This window comes from Fukomys damarensis, unplaced genomic scaffold, assembly GCF_012274545.1.
Source record: "Fukomys damarensis isolate Sample0158 unplaced genomic scaffold, DMR_v1.0_HiC HiC_scaffold_33, whole genome shotgun sequence".
NCBI lineage: Eukaryota > Metazoa > Chordata > Mammalia > Rodentia > Bathyergidae > Fukomys > Fukomys damarensis.
This window is the reverse complement of record NW_022900945.1, coordinates 43494390-43513972: the sequence shown is the minus strand read 5'-3', so window position 1 is coordinate 43513972 and position 19583 is coordinate 43494390. Positions and strand designations below refer to the sequence as shown.

At 38.6% G+C, this 19583-nt stretch overlaps 2 protein-coding genes across 9 annotated transcripts in view; one reads left to right on the top strand and one right to left on the bottom strand.

Annotated features, from left to right (window-relative positions):
• St7l (suppression of tumorigenicity 7 like) overlaps positions 1 to 19583 on the top strand; it is a 91984-nt gene that overhangs the window by 69047 nt on the left and 3354 nt on the right. Inside the window, exon 15 of one of the 6 annotated variants that reach the window (XM_010631291.3) lies at positions 12510 to 12741. The exons of 1 other annotated variant lie outside the window; for it this stretch is intronic. In XM_010631291.3, the coding sequence (XP_010629593.1) occupies positions 12510 to 12581 (72 nt within the window). In that variant the 3' untranslated portion in view covers positions 12582 to 12741. Of the gene's footprint in view, positions 1 to 1533; positions 2340 to 12189; positions 12447 to 12509; positions 12742 to 19583 lie in introns of those variants that run through there. 4 more of the 6 variants (XM_010631293.3, XM_010631294.3, XM_033758290.1 and 1 more) reach the window with 4 other exon arrangements.
• Positions 17806 to 19583, bottom strand: part of Wnt2b (Wnt family member 2B) — a 14405-nt gene continuing 12627 nt past the window's right edge. For all 3 annotated transcript variants that reach the window (XM_010631289.1, XM_010631288.3, XM_010631287.1), the window contains exon 5: positions 17806 to 18976. In XM_010631289.1, coding sequence (XP_010629591.1) covers positions 18747 to 18976 — 230 coding nt within the window. In that variant the 3' untranslated portion in view covers positions 17806 to 18746. The remainder of the gene's footprint in view (positions 18977 to 19583) is intronic.

The window sequence follows — 19583 nt, the reverse complement described above, 5'->3', positions numbered from 1 at the left end:
TTATTCTTATTTTTATCCTTTAATTTTGAACTGCTTTCCCATTTCCTGACCTAGGAAGTACTTGAGGACTGATATTTAGGAGGGTTTGCCATCGCTGTTCATAATGTCATTGGCTCAAGGTAAAATTACCAAAGAGAATTCCCTTTAAGTCTCTAAGCCTCATAAAAAAAATTCATCTTTCTTTTACATCTTTATAATTTTACTGGATGATAAGCAGTTAAAACTCCAAAAGAAAATAATTCATTTTGTTTCTAAATATGAAAGCCCTGAGAACTCTAGAAAAACTAGTCTTTGCTTGGCAATATATATTTTTCTTCGTATGCCTCCATTCTAATTCCCTATTTTCCTCACAATTTCTTTCCTGCCTTAAGAATATTTTGTTTTGTGCCTTACAGATTAGTTGGCTTTATTCTGGCACCATGGTTAGAGCACTGGTTTCCCATTTTCCCAGAAGGTCAACTGTACAATATGTGCAGTTGCCACTGGCTGTAGGCCTAGGAGTCTGAGTATTCATTTGATTCTGGGTCAAGCATCAAGAAGAATGACTTTCCACTGTTGTTCGGGGAGTATAGATATTTGGGTTGGAAACTGACTATTCTATTTCCTTTTCATGTAAAAAGGAAGCTTAATGATTGATTATACTGTAACTCTGTTGTTTGCAAGGGTGCTGATTGGGGAGTGAATGTATCTCAAATTGAAATGATCTTACTGTGTGATCCTGCATGGGAAAAAAATGGACTAGAATGGGAAGCCCATCAATTTTAACAGCTGGGGGAGAATGTGCAACTGTATTTTTAAAATACAGGCAAGAAATGGGAGAAATGGTTTGTGGATTTCTCTCAGGCAATGGAGTGGGAAGGAAGAAAATTGAGCAAGGAGAGAGATCTAAAATCTGGAATAGATATGTAGCAACAGTTAGTAGTGTATTTCCATGATGTACTGGCTAAAATTAATGTGGAGTGTACTCACTGTATGCTCTATCCATCAATGTTCGTTTACAGTGACTGCCTTTGGCTAAGAGGTCACTAATGGCAACAGACGAGCCTTTAAGATTACATCGTATAAGTTCCTTAGCACTCTTCTAGCAGAGCCTGAGAATGAAGAATTACATATTTTAAAGTGGAAGCTTCTTTTTAAGACTAAAAAAAAGGCTAAAAGTTATTGATATACTGTGATTCTAGTTGATGTACAATAAACAAGCATTTACTCACTTAAGTTTTTGTTTTTGTACATAAAATTTTAAATGTCACTGACAGTGAACTTTTACAGCTATATTTTATCCTCGTGGCTTTTACATGTACATTTAAAATTTCTAAAAGATAAATATTTACTGATAGTATAATCAAACTAGTACCTGGCATGCAGCAGTTTCAAAGGCAGGTCCCATTTAAGAGTTAATGGAAAATGATTACAGTGTGGGCAGTCTCCAGCTTCTAAATACAACCTATGAATGCCTTGAGAGACAAACAGCAAAGGAATTAGAGTTCAGATTCTACTTCTACACTACTTCATAAGGTGTGGTTTATATCCCAGGGGCCCAACTCTCACCCAGGAGCTGTTAAAATATCCAGAACCTCGGGCACTACCACAGACCTCCTGAATCGGAATCTGCATTTTAACAAGATCCCCAGGTTATCCTATGCACACATTTAGAGCTTGAGAATCCTTGCTCTATTCTTTCTCCAGTCTGCGGAATACAGAACATCTGAATAGTGCTACTTCATCCAAATGGAGAAGGGGCAGAATTGCAGGGTGGTTATGGGTAGGACTCTGGTGCCAGACTGTTTAGCTTTAAGTCCCCCTGACACTTACTGGGTGTGCAACTTCAGGTAAGTTATTTCATTATCACTACCCTTAATTATAAAATGAGAATAGTGCTGCCACATAGGTCTGGGTGAAGGTTAAATGAGTTAAAATATATCGAGCATTTAGAAGTGTGTCTACCCACAGTAAAAAGTAGGTGTTAGCTGTTCTTCCCTCTCATTGTCTCCCTTATCACCAAAAAGCAAGCTATAAAGGACATAAGTCCTAACAGCTCAAAATGCATTTTCCCATAAAAACTGAAGCATAAATGGTAGTTGAGTATCATTTAATTGATGATATCAGTATCATACTATTAGTACAATACGTTTAGTACATTATGTATATGTTAACCACAAAAGAGGAAAAATATTTCAAATTCCTGCCACAGGCAACGCTGTTGATAAGTTGCAAGCTACCTATGTTAGGATTTTCAATTAGGTCAGATATCTGATGACGAAATAAAGTAGGAACTGATGAAACATACTTGTTCTTCTATTTAGTAAGGCAGAGTCATTTAAGAAAATTTCCTAAATTTCTTCATTGTTACCTCTGTCTCTTCCTCATCTAATATCTTTTTGGTATTTTTGTTTTTTACTTTTTGTATGTTGAGACATGGTCTCAATATGTAGTTCTGGCTGGCCTTGACCTCACTGTGTAGCCTAGACTAGCTTCACACTCACTTCGATCCTCTTGGCTCAGCCTCCCAAGTGCTGGGATTCCAGGCATGTGCCACCACACCTAGACTAATATCTTTTTTATATTAGCTTTCATACTGGAGCAAATTCAATTTGAATTTCTTAAAATATATTTGTTATAAAAATTGCTTTTTTATGATGCCAGGCACTGGGGATTAATCATTTTTAATAATTCTCACTGTATATCAAGATTTAGATAAATGGAAAGGAATCAATTAGAACGGTTAGTGGTTATAATATCTCTTATTTTGCATAGTATAAGGCTATATGGAATAAGATTTCATATTTACCAAATTAGGATTTTTTTCCCCTGATTTTTCTCCTGGCTGAGATGAAAATCTGGTTTGACGTTAGACATAGAGCAATGAAAAGTTGCATAAATCCCTAGAGATGTGGAATGTGCTGATATCAGAGCTGATACTCTCCAAGGCCAGAATTCCTGAAAACGAAAAAATTGCTTTTAAGTGGTAGGTTATTTTCTCACCTGCTTTGAAGCCTGCTGGGTTAAATATGAGAGTTCAAAGTAAGGGTAGCCAGCAAACCAACTGAACTGGAATCTGATTCTGCTTATCTGAAAGGAGCGTCTTTATTTAAGAGCAGAACGGCCCTCTCCTTAGAGAACCAGTCTTCATCTCTTCTGGCCCCTTTCACTGCTCTTGCAGAGAAAGCTTTCTTCTAAGTAAGGCTTGGAAGGGTGTTATCACAAAAGTAAAGATTTAAAAGATGGTCTTTGGGGATTTTACTAACTTACTGATGAGTTCAGGCGGCATATGACTTTAGTGCTTTGAATTGAGAGGTGTGTTTGAATGTAAAAGTCTCTACTTAGATTTTAACTAGGCAATCTTTACCATTGGCAGAAAAAGATATTAGGGTAAAGTCAGGAATAAAAAAGATTTCCAAATAAACTATCTGTTTTACTAGGCAAAACTTTGTTGGTTTTACTAAATACATATTGTATCTGTGCTGTGGTAGGAACAGGCCTTGCTTCCACATATTTCTACTAATCTTTATGTGGGAAAATGTGGTTGGACATGCCAGTGATGAATTTCTGAGCAACTCATAATTGGCTGGCTTCACTGTAGCTAGGGCCTTACAATCTGCTTGATTAATTCTTTAAGAACTACATTAGCCAAGTTGCATGATTTCCAGATATAGAAGGTCAGATGTTACACTAACAAAGGACCTCTCCACAGAATGTCTCACTGGGGTTTCTTCAGGCCCTTCATAAAAATAATTAAAATTTTTCTCCTGAAATTAAATTTTAAAATAATAAGCAAATATAGATGCCAAGTGTCTTTTATTGAATACCAAGCACAACTTTTGGAAAGTTTTGTCCATTATTTTTATTATTTTTTTCCCAGGGCAAAGATCATCTTAAGAACTAGGAGAATTGATAGACATTATAACTATTGTTGATGTATAATAGTAGAAAATATATGATTATTTTTGAAGGTTTTTAGCTTTTCACTATAATAATAACATGAAAATTGTCCATAGGTGAAAGATTTTTAAAAAAATATTTTCCATATGACTTCATTAATGCTAAAAACCTGTAATAGTTGCATACTTCTTTTCCCTGATGCATAGGGCCACATTTAGAAATTAAACTGACAAGTTTAAGTTTCTTTACTTTGTTTGAAGATGGATTATTTTCAAAGCTGTGAGATATTTTTATTTCATAAAGACTGGTAAAGTTTTAAAACATTTTGAATTGTAACAAAGCTTATATTCCTGTAAAGTACGTATTGTTCTATTCTGCACTATTTCCACAATAATACATTGGAGGTATTTCCCAGAGACTATAACAGATAATCAAATGAGCCTGTTGTGAGACAGGTCAAAATTTTTTAATGTTTACATTTTTGTTTCATCATTAGTGCCTTTAAAAAGTCTGTTTTGGCAATCTGGCATTTCCAATTTTTATTTTATTTATTAATTTGGATATTTATATCAAGAGAAAAGATATTTTCTGTGTCTGAGAGTATTCTCATGCCTCATCTTCATTATTTCTCTTCAAAAAACAAAAATCCAGTCTGAGAAATTTGTCTGAGAAATTCCTGACACTTTTTTTTTTTCAAATGTTGTAGGTACTGAACTCTTCTTTTCACAGGAGGGGGGAAAAGAATAAAAGTTAGGATAATGTGCTTTTTAATGTAAGTCTATATCCTTTCCTCAGAGCTTAAGTCGAAGTTTGTGGAAAGCACTCTTTCTTCCTATTAACATTTGCCTGTCAACTATGAAGTTCATAAGAGCTCTCCTTGAATTTGTTTAGCAATATATTTAATAATTTTTCTCCCTCAAACCAAGTCTCGCTGCCAATGTTTATGACATCTTGTCTCTAACTGCTACTAATACATTTATTGCTAAATCATAGGTACTTAGGGCACATGGACTACTTAGCAAGCAGTTTTTAGAAGAACTATACTTAGGTATTGATGAAGATCATTCATTCTAAACCCATTACACTGTTATTATTAGAATTTGTTAGTAAACCTACTGATCTTTGTTTTAGAAAACACCTAAATAAGAAGCATAGTTCTCTGAATAAAACAAATAATGAGATATAAAAGAAACAAAATTGTGAGGAATAGTTAGCTATTTTTGGAGTTTTGTACCCTTCCCTGATCAATCAGATTTCTTTCTTGTGTTTTGTTTTGTTTAGTTAGATAGGGTCTTACTATGTAGTCCAGGATGGCCATGAACTTCCTGCAATCTTCTAATATAGGGAAATATTTCTAATGCTCAAAAGAACTATAATTTAGTAAGACTACTTAAATACTAAGAATCTAAACTAAGAGTAACTTGGACTTTAGTTCTTGTCCTTTTTTTAAAGCTTATACTTAACATCATTTGTTCTTATTAAATGAGAGATTATAATCTTCCCATGATATAGATAGAAAGTTTGAGTCATCAAAGCTAAGCGATATGCCTAAAATTACATAATAGACAAGATAGGCTATAGTTGTGATATATATTTTTATTTCAGTAATATATTACTTCACAATCTACATCAAAACAAGTAAATAAATTTCAAACTAGATAGAGTAATGCTGAGGGGATATATAATGACTGAGTGGTGATAGTCAAGGGGCTTTGCTATAGTACTGTTCTCCTGTCAGAGCTGATTTGAGCCAGATGTGGTAGCGTATGCCTGTAATCCTGCTGCTGTGGAAAGCTGAAGCAGGAGGGATACGGGTTTAACCCCACCCTGGGCAATGTAGTGGCTTAGTGAGACCCTGTCTGAGAAAATTATAAAGGGCTGGGGATTTAGCTCAGTGGTTCTGATGACTGCCTCGCAAGTGCGAGGACCTGAGTTCGATCCCTGGTACCAAAAAAAAAAAAAAAAAAAAAAAAAAAAAAAAAAAAAAATTGTAAAGGGGTTGGGGATGTAGCTCAGTATGAAAGCCCTGGGTCAGTCCCCAGTACCAGCCCCCACAAAAAAAGTTGAATTTGGAGAAGACTTTTGAGTGAAAAAGCTGATATGGATTGCTAGAAAAAATCAAAAGGGTATTTAGGTTGGAGATATGCTTACTGCAAAGGCAAAGACCTCATAGACAAATAAACGCAGACCAAGGAACTTTTGTTGTTGTTGTTTCAGTACTGGGAATGGAACTCAGTACCTTGCACACTTACTTGTAAGACAGGTGTGGAACCACTGAGCTAAATCCCCGGCTCCAAGGAACTCTTCACTGTATCTGGGTCTGTTGGTTGAATTTTCATATAAAGAATGCACATTTGCTTTTCAGTCTTGACTGCTTCACTCCAGTTACATTTCTCTTTTCACTAATTAGCCACTTAAGAAAGAACGCTGTTTCATTATTTATGTAACAAAGTCATATAACTTTAGTGTCTCTATTGCCTAACTTGCATGGTGAGACTGCAGAAAACAGTAGGCCCTGGTTTGTAACTGTTCAGAGGGAATTTCACTGACTCTGAAATAGTAAAAAAATGTTTTAATGTAAAATATTAAAGCATATCTTGCCTGGTGTGGTGGTGCATGCCTGTAATCCCAGCACTTGGAAGACTGAGGCAGGAGGATTACCGCGAGTTCAAGGCCAGCCTGGACTCTATAGTAAAACCCTGTCTCAAAACAAAAAAATATCTATGTTTCAACATCAGTCTTCTCTCAATATCTAAAAATTTGTGAAGAGTTATAGGGGAGAGTTTAGTTAACAAAATAAACTTTTGGTTCTAAATATCATAATTTGTTGGTATTTTAATTTTAATTTTTGCTAAAGGTGAGATTTTTAGTAGCAGTTACATTTCTTGTAGTTGTATCTATAGGTGAGAAACTTTCTTGTGTTTCTTAATGCTGATGAGGTCTCAAAAGATTGGATTTTTTTTTTTTTTTTTTTTTTGAGACAGGGTCTCACTATGTAGTTGAGTCTGACCTGGAAGTCACTATGTAGCCCAGGCTGGTCTCGAACTCTCAGCGATCCTCCTGCCTCAGCCTCCCAAGTGCTGGGATTACAGGCATGCCCCACCACACCCGTTAAAAGGTTGGATTTTAATGGTATCTTAACTGAATTTGAGGGGAAGAAATTATCTTCCTTTCTAATAACATTAAGATTGGCTTAGGTCCATCTTGATAACAGCCAGTTTAAAGAAAAGAAGTATTTGGGCTTCAGGTGATGCTGAAGAAAATTAAGAGAATTTATATTTAGAGAATTTGTACCACATAAGCTTCTGACCTCATCTTGTAATTTCAAGCATTCTTTTTTTTTTGTTTTTTTGAGACAGGGTCTCACTGTGTAGTTGAGACTGACCTGGAACTCACTATGTAGCCCAGGTTGGACTTGAACTCACAGTGATCTGAGTGTTGGGATTATAGGCATGTGCCACCACACCCAGCTATAATTTCAAGCATTCTAAAAAGGAAACATGTATATAGTATTCAAAAGTGTAGAGAAGGGCAGTATTCCCTCTTTGAGAACCCTTGCTTGTAGCCAATATCACACACACACACACACACACACACACACACACACACACACAAATGGTTTGGAGGAATGTTTAAGAAAGGAACATATTCTCACACTCTGTTAGGGACTTGTCAGCTATTGTTCCTATCTATTTAATATGCTATGGTCTAATTTCTTTTTGAAACCGAAGTTCAAGCTTTTACTCCCAGGTAGCAACAGCTTCACGATAAAATTTTAATTCCTCAGTTTTAGACTCCTATCTAGAGGACAGCCACAGCTGTTCTTGGCAGGCAAACACATTGCTTTTTTTTTTCTTCAATCATAGTGAGATAGAAAAATGTTCTCTGGCTGGGGTATAGATGAAGGCACTGTACTAATCTTATACATAATTCATCCCTGGTTGCTGGGGTATTCAAAGTTGAAACCTTTCCCTCTGATAGAATTCAGTAGGATTTTTTTATTTTCTTGAGTCTGATCTCTTTAGGGGCTTAATTCGTACTGATAGCCAGGAGATTCTAATTCAGCTAAGTCCTGGCTATGAAGATTTTTCTTCTTAATTTGCTTTTAGTCTTTTAGCTATTGTTATACCACCTTTAAAATATACAACAAAATAAAAACTACTAGCACATGCAGTTCAGAGTCTTTTAGTGTCACTTTATTAAATGGAAGGACAGTAGGCTTATCTTACTTTGTTATCAAAATTTAGGTTTTTAAAGAGCCTCAGCATTTGAAAATATAGTAATTTATTATATAGTATGATATAATATGCTAATGATTGTAATACACTATAGGTCTTTGAGTTTTGAATTAATTGAATTAAGATATTACTACTAATGTACTTATTTTTTTATTCTTTTGTTCAATAACAAATATTTATTGGGTACCTTTATGAAATATAAAATACAATCCACGTTCCAAGTAGCACATAGCCTAGTGATAGGGGTTTTAAATGTATTAGTATAAATTCAAGGCTACTGCCACAGTACATTAACTTGTCCATTCATATCCATGCAGTTGGAAGTGACTGGTGAGTTACTTCAAGTGCCTTTCATAAAGTAACCCAAAAAGTCAATCTAGACTCATAGCAGGCTCTTTCTCTCAGAATTTATTTGGTTAGGGTTCTTTTAAGACAAATAAGTACATATAGAAGGAAATGTGTTTATTTTGTTCTTTTTCAAATATGTAACATGGAAGAATTTCATCTTTATACTGAGTTGCCAAAGTTCATGTTTTTGGAAACAGTGATATCCGTTATGTTTATGTGAATGATTTAAAATTTATTTTTAAAAAAAGAGCTCCTCAACTGAAAACTTATCTAGGAAATATCTCACATTTACATAGTAACTGTCATAAAACAGAAGTGTCTGTGCTCATACATTTTCCTTTTATATCCTCTTATTCTTAATAATGACATTGCTAAGGACAAAAGGCCATCCTGATCTTAAAAATGAAATAGTTTGATGTCATTGTGCAGAATGGAATAGTAAGAGCTAAAACTCAGTTGGGGGGGCAGCCACTCTGAATTTCCCAGAGCTCACTTGTTAATGTCAGAGCTGCATCCTGCAGTCACTGATTCTGAAAACAGGCCTATATCATGTTAATTAAAAGACTAAGGTGAAAAAAAAAAGACTAACGTGGTTTTTAAAATAAAACAGAGTACTACTCAGCCATAAAGAATGAAAAACTAGAGACATTTATAGCTAAATGGAAGCACCTTGAGGCGATACTCTTAAGTGAAATAAATAAGACACATGTGAATACCAAATGGTTTCTCCAGGGCTGGGGATTTACCTCAGTGCTTCCACCACCTGCCTTGCAAGTGCAAAGACCTGAGTTCAATCCCCAGTACCAAAAAACAACAACAACAACAACAACAACAACAAAAACCCAAATGGTTTCTCTAGTGTGAGAAACTGAAAGTGTAAATAAGGACTAAAAGGTGTAATAGGTAATGTGAAATAGGAAGAAAAGGTGCAAAGGGGAAGGGGAAGTGGGAGGGGTAGGAGAAAAAAAGAGGGGAGTGGAATTAAAATGAGAAGAAGAAAAAATGGAAACAAAGTCTTTATAGATAGGGAGGGGTAGAGGGATTGAAGGGAGGGCAGGGGGAATGGGGAAAAAAATAACCAAGATGGATTATGTGAAGGTGCAAATTTCCAATGATGATTTTCATTATATTATATATCTTAAATGTACCAATAAAATTAATTTTTAAAAAACTAAGCTTCCTTTGCCTACTCTGCTAAGCTGAGTTTTGCCCATTAATTCTGCATTCTCGGGCTGGGGATTTAGCTCAGTGGTTCTGCTGCCTTCCTCGCAAGTACAAGGACCCACATTCTATCCCCACTACCAAAAAAAAAAAGTCTTAATTCTGCATTCTTGGCAATTCTACCTCTTTATGGGAGTAGCCACTCAAATTGTTTCTTTCTACGTAACTGAAAAGTATTTTCCATCTTTACTGGGATGTCTCAGTCAAGTAATATGATCACTGGGGTGAAGACCTTGGGAAGCATATTTTAAAATAGACATAGAACTTGTCCTTGAGGATTTAAACAAATTAGATATGTAATCAATGAATATGGAAAAATGATTGAGGTATAGGCAGTAGAAGAGTGGGCCAAATGTTCTAGAGCAGTGATGATGGGCCTTTCAGAGCTTTCAATGATACAAGCAGCCCATTGCAGCATGCGTGCTATAGGTTTGCCACCACTGTTCTAGAAGGTTGAAGAATTTACTGATTTAAATCAGGACTGTACTTGAAGAAAAAAATGGGACAATTTGAACAATGACTTGGAGATAGAAGACTGAGGATCAAGCTTTGGTATTTTCTGGTAACCATTACTTCTCTAGCAATCCATCTGAGCTTTCCCAAACTATTAGAATAAACAGAAGTTATTCTTTGAGTAGGTTGACAGAAGATAAACCACCAGGTACTGAGTCAAATGCACGATCACATCCTTCAATTCAGGAGCATGTTAACAAATCTGTAGCGTGTTAGCAAAGAGGCACACTCATATTTCTGGTGGTAATCACTTTCATCCATTCAGCAGTGTTCCTGTTTATACTGGTGACTGTGTCCCATTATCATTAGGTATCCACAGACTTAAGTAAACTCTAGCACTTCGAGAACATATGAGGAAACAAATCCTACTCCCATAGGATTTCAATGAAGATAAGGAACATAGTTACTTAGCATTTTTTCACTTTTTTTTTTAACTTACCTTTCAGGTGATATCAACAGTAATCATATTTCTGGATTTTTGGGGTTTTTTTGTGTGTGTGTGGTACTGGGGATCAAACTCAGGACCTTGCACTTGAGAGGCAGGCATGGTGCCACTGAGCTAAATCCCTGGCCTTCATATTTCTCGTGTTGCCTCGAATTCCATATTAATTTTTTAAAAATTGTTTTTTGAGCAATAACTTTTCCCTGGTTGCTTAACCAGTCATACAAGTTGAGACTTCAGTCTGTAGGCCTATTTTATAATATCTGCTCTGGGAGAATGGATGAAAAATAATAAGTCAGTTAGATATTTTATGAGTATTGAAATCCCTTCCATTCAGAAATGTAAATAAAATAACCAGCATGAGCAATCAGCTTATGTCAGATTCCTTGGGTTTATGTTACATAGGGAAATTATAGTGCAACCTGAAACATTCATAGTGGTGTCATAGTTGAATGTAAAACCTTGAGCTTTTCTTTTGTGAAGGGTTTCAGAAATCACCTTTTATAAACTGCCAGGGGAAAGGGGGGAAACTAAGATGATAATAACAAATGCTATCACTGTTAAGTAGCTGCCTCCCTTCAGTACCAAATCATGCCAGTTAAGTAAAGCCTAAACCTAGGATACTGCTTACCTTTCAGCTTATTCAGTGCACACAAAAATATATATACTCAGTGTCATGCTAGGTCAGACCCATAATCCGTGTATTTCTATTTCTGAAAGTGGTACCAGGAAACTTCTGTGTAAGGACAGGGTTGGAAAAGTTTGTTAAAAAGTATGATGGAAGCCTGGGAAAAAGCTTTTTCTACCTCCAGCAAATTCAAGAAACCAGACATTGAATTAGAGATCATAAAATGAGAATTTGTCTCCCATCTTTGGCTGCTGCTCCAGTGCCCTATAGTAGACTAGAACTATCTCCTCATTTATTAGAGAAACAATTTTGTAGTCTATAAAGCTCTTTTGAAACTCCCCTCTACTCACCATAGCCTCAGATATGATAAATTTGCTAGCCACAAAAATCCAGTGTAACAAATGGAATATTGGGAGTACTAATTGAGTTTTAACTTTAGGACTGAGGAAAATAAATGTATGTTTTAATTTCTTACTGTGCATTTTAAAATGTATTTTTGCATTTTAATTTCTTGAGTTTGGCTTGATTGATACCAGGTTCTGAACTCAGAAGTCTACATTAATTCATTATATTCTAGATAGAATATTTAATATTTCTACCTAGCTCAGAATTTCGAATGATAAGGATATATACTTAATGCTACATAGCATTTTGTGGGCCCTTACAATATGTCCCTCTTTTGGTCCCTCTGTCTGTATCAAATGAACTCACCCTTAGGCTCCCTGGTGTTTACTAAGATAGATCAGGATCCTGTGTGGCTCTGTAGGGGACTCTGAACCATTTGACACTCTAGGTGCATAGTTACCTCACATTATTTAAGCTTCAATTTCAGCATTGTAATTTCTCTGCATTTCCCAATTTATAGAATGTGTATTTTCTTGAAATTCATTACATATTACTTGCATATTCTTTTTTCTAAGGTTTGGTACATACCAGTTCCTTCTATTTAAAATGCCTTCCTCTGATACCATCAACCTTCAACTGCTCCATGGTGAAGTCACCACCTGAAGAAAACCATCTCTGAGTAATCTCATTTGCTTAATTCCTTTAAGACTTCTGTTTCTGTTTTTTTTCTTTGTGATTGTTGTTTGTGTATTGTCACCCTACAAACTTGATACCAGAAATGATGATCTTCCTCCATTTCCTTGTCTTTGTTTTGTGTACACAAAGGCCTAATGACGACCTTTACAATTTCCTTAGAGTTCCAGCTCACCTTTTGTACCCTTTCCTTTTACTTTAGATTCCTAGAGAAACAAGGCATGTGATCAGAAATTGGCCTTCACCTCAGGATGTGTGGCAACCTGCTGAATAGGTCCCTACAGCTGGGAAAGGTTTAACCCTTTGGTTTGATAATCTCTGTTCTATTCAGATACCTTCAAGAAGTAAATGTGAGACCACAAGATGGGAGTAGGGAAATTTCCACTGAGAGCCGTTATCGTTTGCCTTTCTTTTTTACACAAGACCTGTGAAGCTGCTTTCGTCAGCAGCTCCCTTACCCTCTCCCGCTCTGCCTCTTTTCCAGGAGTCAGGGTTGGTTTAAGAAAAAGCCTTTTGCTAGAAGCCATGACCTCTACTTTTATCCCCTCCATCTGGAGTGCGGCCTCATGGGGCTGTGCTGCTATGCAGGAGGTGAGCAATGGAATTCTTTAGAAGATGACTTCTGAGCCCACATGCGGAGGCAGTGGGGGTGGGAAGCAGGGAGAGCAGTGAGAGCCAAGATCGATGGACCAAAAAGTAGGGTTTGCTGGGGGGAAAATCCTGACCACTGGTGGACTGTTTTGCTGAGGTGTTCTTCCCCTAGCTCAAGGAGAGGCCCATGTCAGGGAGCTATAGCTTCCCAGGTCTATGATTGATGAACATTGTGTTCCTGCTACTTTTCCTTCTGCCTTCACAGTTGAGGTGCACCAGTAGGATAGGTAGGGTATTCCAGAGCTCATGCTATCTTTAAGGGAATGCATCCTAGGGTTGGACAGGGAAGGCTTCCCTTTGCTCTCACCGTCTCTTGGAGCTTTTTCTCACTGTCTTGCACCTAAATAGACAAGATGTCCAGATTTTGAATGAGGAAGGGCGGAGTTGTGAGCAGCAAAAGTTTTTGATCAATTGAAAATCTGTTGTCTGTCTTATCTCACAGAGTTTCTGTGCAGGGTAGATGCCCCTTATATTGGTGTAAATGAAATGCTCATCTCAACTAGAAGTCCCAGATCTTTCGTAGGCCATGAGTATCTGGCTTGGGATAGGATGAAGGTTTCTTAGCACTTTCATTCCCTGTTCTTTCCTAACCCAGGGATTGATATCATTTTTAATTTAATTTAATTTTTTATTTTTTTGGTACTGGGAATTGAACTGAGGTCCTTGCGCTTGCAAGGCAGGCAGCGGAACCACTGAGCTAAATCCCTGGCCCTACATCATTTTTTAAAAGAATAAAGTTTCAAAGGAAATTCTGATGCATACTTTAAAAGCCAAGAGTCTTAAAATTTCTCTCATGACTTTTCATGACTACTTCCACGCTATCTACACATATAGCATCACCTGAGAATTAGATAATATCAAAACAAAAATTTTAATGTTAATCTGAACTACAGAGAACTAGGAGCCAGAGTTGTTTAAATGTGGAATACTTTGTAATTACTGTATAGTGGTGGTAATAGTGGCTAAAGTAGCAGAAGGGGGACTTGCTGAGATTCAGGTAATTGTACGCTGTTCCTTTGTAAATTGTTCTCACATACACTCTCCTGGCAGTCCTAGAACTTCTATTTGTCTTGAACATTTTGTAGCAATTTGTTTCTTAATCCTAGGCATTCTTAGACTTTGAGAAGAATACACAGGCTTTGAAGTCAGAAGACCTTGGTTTGAGTTCTGACTCACTGTCCAAGTTATCTTGGACAAATCTCCTGAATCACTCATAGAATGAGAGTAACCGCTACCTCATAGAGTTGTGAGAATTACATGTATGACACCCCACTGACTGTTGCCTGAAATCTGTCAGTCAGGGCAGGTTTTCAACAAGATTTCTGGGAAATCTTACTTCAGTACAGTAACTGTGATATATTTACCACAATAAAGATACTTTTAAAATCTCTTCCTGTGCCTCCAGAATCCAAAGCTATCCTGTTTTCTAGCCCAGTAAAAGAAAGAGTTCACATCATGAGCAGGAGGCTTAACAATTATACAGTCACAGGAAACTGTCCCATCATCCTATGTGTATAAGATGCCTATCACTATCTTGATTGTGAACCAGTCTTGAGAAGTTATTTATCCTCCACCACTCTGGTTGGGTGGTAATTTTCCACCCTTGATCTCTTATGTATTCTTCCCTTTCAAGGGGTGTACCAGTTTGAAAATCAAACACTTGCCTGCATGTTGATAACATAACTTTGTAATATTCCTTGGATAGAACTAGACCCTGTTGTATGATTTTTGAAGGATCAAAATCTTGTTGGAAACCTAGTTGCTTTTTTATTGTTGGGAGTCCACTACAACTCTTGTGCATCCGGAGGCTCTGTCTGTCTACATAGGTGCACCTCATGTGTGTGTCTGTGTGTTCTCATGATTGTTCTCAGGCTGTCAGAGTGAGCAAAGAGTAAAAAGGAAGCATTTTTTTTCCAACATTCTTCAAAGATGCCCAACCCCCGTAGTAGCAAGCAGTTCCCAAGTGGAGGGTGGGGGCAGAGGCCTTCACCAAGGCCATCAATAACCAGGTGTGAGCTACAGGTCTCTGTGTAATGTGAAGCTCTCCCGTATTTCATTTCTGCACCCAGGGGGCGGCTCTGCAGGATTGCTTACGGAGAGCTCTGTGTCTGGCACCTCTCTCCGCAAGGCCCAGGCGCCCAGGGTCCCACCGACCTGCCCAGGAATGCATCACATTGTTCTCTGGTGCTGTAATTTGGCTGCAGGAACTAGGCTGAGTGCCTCCCAGGGATGAGAAACATGCTCTCCCTGGCATCTTCCCTTCTTCCCAGCAAGCTTGGGCTTCTGCACTATGACCACTGAGAACATTTAAGTGAAAACTTCAGAAAGGCTAAGGGAGAAAAAAAAATCCTTATTATCTGTCTTCTATTAAGCCATGCAAAAACTCATGTTCTGAGTGGGTCTGAGTATTTGGCAAAGGACTTGTGGTTGGTGTTCTTGATAAAGGGATATGAGAAAAAGAAACACTGCAGCAGGGAATAGAAGCAAAACACTGAGAATTCATGTTAGATCCATAAAACTTTTTGCAAACAGACCCACAAGGCAATATTTGATTATTTTAATTAATCCAAAATCCTTCATTCACTTTTCTAGCATTTCTCTATGTAAGAGTATGGACTAGTGCCATTATTCAGAGCTAATCACAATAAAAGTTCTTCATATCTGACATTCTTAAGAAAAACTGACTACAGGCTGTACCACATGGCTGAGGTACTTCAGTAGTAGCTTCTCTAATAAGGATCCTACATTATTAAAGGATAGAGATAGTATCTTTTAAGTTGACTTTGTATACAAATAGCACTTGCTGCAATGCCTTATACCTAAATATCAAAAGTTAAAAGAAATGAGGAACAAGGAGTACAAGAGAGAGGCTAAGTCACAGCTGCTGGGGAAAAACAGACATCTATCAAATGGAGGAGGGATGGGAGATAGGACACTTAGAGGCAGAATGAAAGAGTAGCAACAGAATTAAAAGGAGCCCTGACTGCACCAAATAAAGTTCTTAGTTTTGTTTCTTGTTCCAAATAAATTAGTTTCTGTTTGTATAGTGCAGAATGAATGCCAGTTGTCTAAAGCCAATCGGAATGCAGAGGCGAGCTAAGGACTAAGAGGAAAAATTAATTGCTTAACCATCTTTCCTTCTTGGGGCCACCCAGCTTCAGTAGTGAGGCTCAAAAACACATCATTTCTCTTGCTTATCTACCTCATTTTTCAAACTTCTCAGTCTGGACAGTTTGTTCTTCTCTTAATCATTTATAGGAACTTGTAAAATTTGTGCTTTTATGAGCTAAATTTGAAGTGCAAGGAAAATGTATAGACTATTTAAAATGCTGGATGAGGTCCACTCACTTCCTTCCACAGATGAAAGATATTGGGGAACAGGTAGATTTAACTCGGGTTGACCTCCTAAGGGAGGCCTATACCATCACTTATATAGTAACCTGGTTCTTGGGAGAGCAGGAGCTGGCTGGGACCGGGGGTTCTTGCCAGCAACCTGGTACACAAAGAAGTATTTGTAAATTCACTCAATACTACTCTTGAGCATGACCCCCTTACGCCCCCACTATCCCAAAGCTTTCCTTCTCTTAATCCCAGTCTAAGATATCAGAAGCTCTTCCTTCTCCACTCTTATTTCTCCCCACCCCAATCCCACCAATAGCTCATCAGTTATCCAGTTGACTCCACTCTGCAAGGAAGACATTCCCTTGGCCTGACTCACTCAGTCCCATTTCTCCACAGCCATCCCCTCACCGCAGACCACAAGGGCCCTGATTAGCTCATGTTTTGTGTTAATGGATTTGAAATTGGAGCAGATCCCCTCACCAAAAGAAAAACCACCCTATCCTCTCCCACACAGGTCTCAGCAGGTTATACAAATATTAGTCCTATCATCCAAATAAATCTGCCTCTGTGACCCAAAGTGGTGGTTCCTCCAACCTCCTGCTGCCTGTGCCGAGTGAAGTTGCTCCACAAACATTTGAGGACCCTAAGGGATGTTGGAGAGGAACCTGGGAAAAGAAAGGGGGGCCTATATCTAGAACTCCTTGTGTAGATCTCCTAACCTAAAGCCTGTTGTCAATATCATACAGTTCTAAATTGGAAATTCCTACAGAAGTTATGATGGGCTTGACTAGTTAGGAGCTTTGGTTAAGGGTGTCAGTAGGCTGGAGTTTGGAGCACAATTCAGGCTGAGATGGGAGGCCAAGGATTTAGCTCAGTGGTGCCACCACCTGCCTCCCAAGCAAAGATCCCAGTTCCAAAAAAAAAAAACCCGAGATGGGTATGTTTTACAGACGAGATAGTAGAGGCTTGGAAAATTTAGCTTGTCATGCTAAAAATAAAGACAAGTGACACAGCTGTGATTTTAATGCAGGTCTGTTATAACTGCAAATTTCTACATCACTCTGCTGTTTTAAAATATCAACAGGCAAGAGATAATCACTGTCAAAATGCATATGTAAATTAGGACATCAAGGTTTTTGGGACATGTCCTTTCCTCCAGTTTACTAATGAGTCTGCTGTCTCTAGAGACTCCACTGCCTCACACCTAGTTAGGTAACATAGTAGCATAGAAGGAATCTTCCCCTATTCCTCATGTGAATAGTAATAATCACCAGGACTTGGAGAGTCACTAAAGATTTGGGTAAATGTGAGGACCTTCTAAGTTGTCATCACTTTGGCTCAAAGCCCCACCTCTCTCTATGTAGACACTGGCTCCCACTTCTAGTTTCAAAGGTTAGAGTCCTTTCTTAAAGACTTGTCAAAGCCAAGTTGGGCATGGTGGCACACTCCTATCATGCCAGCTACTCAGGAAGCTGAGGCAAAACAATCACAAGTGTGAGGCCAGTCTGGGCAACACAGGATGACCCTATCTCAAAAAACAAACAAACAAAAAAACAAAACATTACCAAAGCCAGAGATCCCTATATTCCTAGTATACACTGGCCTCATGTGGCCCTTAAGATCAAGTCTGCTTACCTCTCTCACTTTTCATGAGTAACTATCTTTTACTGTGTTTCTCAAACCCAGCTAACCTTCAGAATAATGGAGGGGGAATCCTTGGGCCTGCTTAGCCTTACTAAATTATTCTCTCCTAGTATGGAGACTGTTAGGCATGGGAACCCACTGTACGCCACCCGTTTGAGCAGGCAGCAAATAAGCAAAAGAGGCAGTGCTATCTGGTATATGTAGAAAAGAGAGAATGTATGTTTGTATGTTACATGATTTTCCCCCTCTAAAACGCAACAGTTTATAAACTGCTGAACTTGTGTCTAGCATTCATTCTCTCCATGATACAGTGTTATCCTTATCTTTTGGGTACCAGAATATCTTCTCAGAGTCTCTCCTGGGAAGGGCATGTGGTTTCATCTCTGCCCTATCTATCCTCAGCCAGGGCAGGATTAAAAGGTCTCTAGGGATCCTTTCTCTTGCACACCAAAGAAGTATTAGGAAACCAGTGCAAAGAAAGGAAAAAATGAGCCTTGACCTTGAAAACTGGTACTTTAGTGCAACTCAGATCACTCTGAAGACCCCCTACACCTCTTCTACTCTCCCTTCAAATCTACAGAGGGGAAGCCAGCGAGCCACTGTTTCTTATATTCCCTATCAACTCCTTCCCAGGGCTAAGGAACCAGCTGGGACACCATGGTCCCTCTGGATTACTCTCCAAGTCTTTAAATAGAAGCTGTAGCAGCCCAGGGTTGAGGGTGGAGGAAGGTGTGCATGCAAGGTTCTTGTGCTTTTGAGTTGCGAGGCTTGAAGTAGAGGGATGAGTGAGGTATCTATGTCTTCAGGTCTGGTCCAGCCACTCTGCCTTCTTGGGGGCCTTGCAAGTGTGAACATCCACTGTGTTTCTGCACTCCTTGCACCGCACAGCACAGCACCAGTGGAATTTGCACTCACACTGGGTGACACGAGTGACTCGAGTTGTGTCATACCCTCGGCCGCAGCACATAATTTCACAACCATCTGTTCCTTTAGATGTCTTGCTACAGACACGGCCTGCAGTGCCTAGGGAACCTGGATTGGGAACAGAGGGAATGAGAACCAGGTTACTTCTTACTTTAGTTGTTCTGGGCACTCAACCCACATTCTCAGAAGGAAGTCATAAAATATCTCTTTTTCTGAAAATATAGCTATTAGCCAAATGACTATCCCCTCATTGCTGTCTGCACCAGGCTTATTTCTTCCCACCATTAAGGCTTCCTAAAAGCCACTGACTTCACCTGTAATTCCCTCCCAGCCAATACACATTTTCATTATCCTCTTCACAGTCTAACCTTAAACTGGGAGTGGTACAGCACATCTGAAATCCTAGCAGTCTGAGAGGCTGAGGCAGGAGGTGCAGAAGTTCCAGCCCAGCCTGGGCAAATTAGCAAATTAGAAGGACCCTATCTTTTTTTTTTTTTTTTTTTTTTTTTTTTTTTGCCCCGGAGCTCCTGATCACGAGATGTGAGGGTACAAGGGGAACCCCTGACCTGCAGTCAATGAGCAGCGCGTGGCCTTTCTGCCCCAGCAGAGCGATGAGCTGGTCCATGATACCACAGGGCACCCCTGCGAAGCTGTGCTCTGCCCGCTGACACACATGGGCCCGGGCAGCTACTGCCCCCGAGTCTGTGGCACAGGG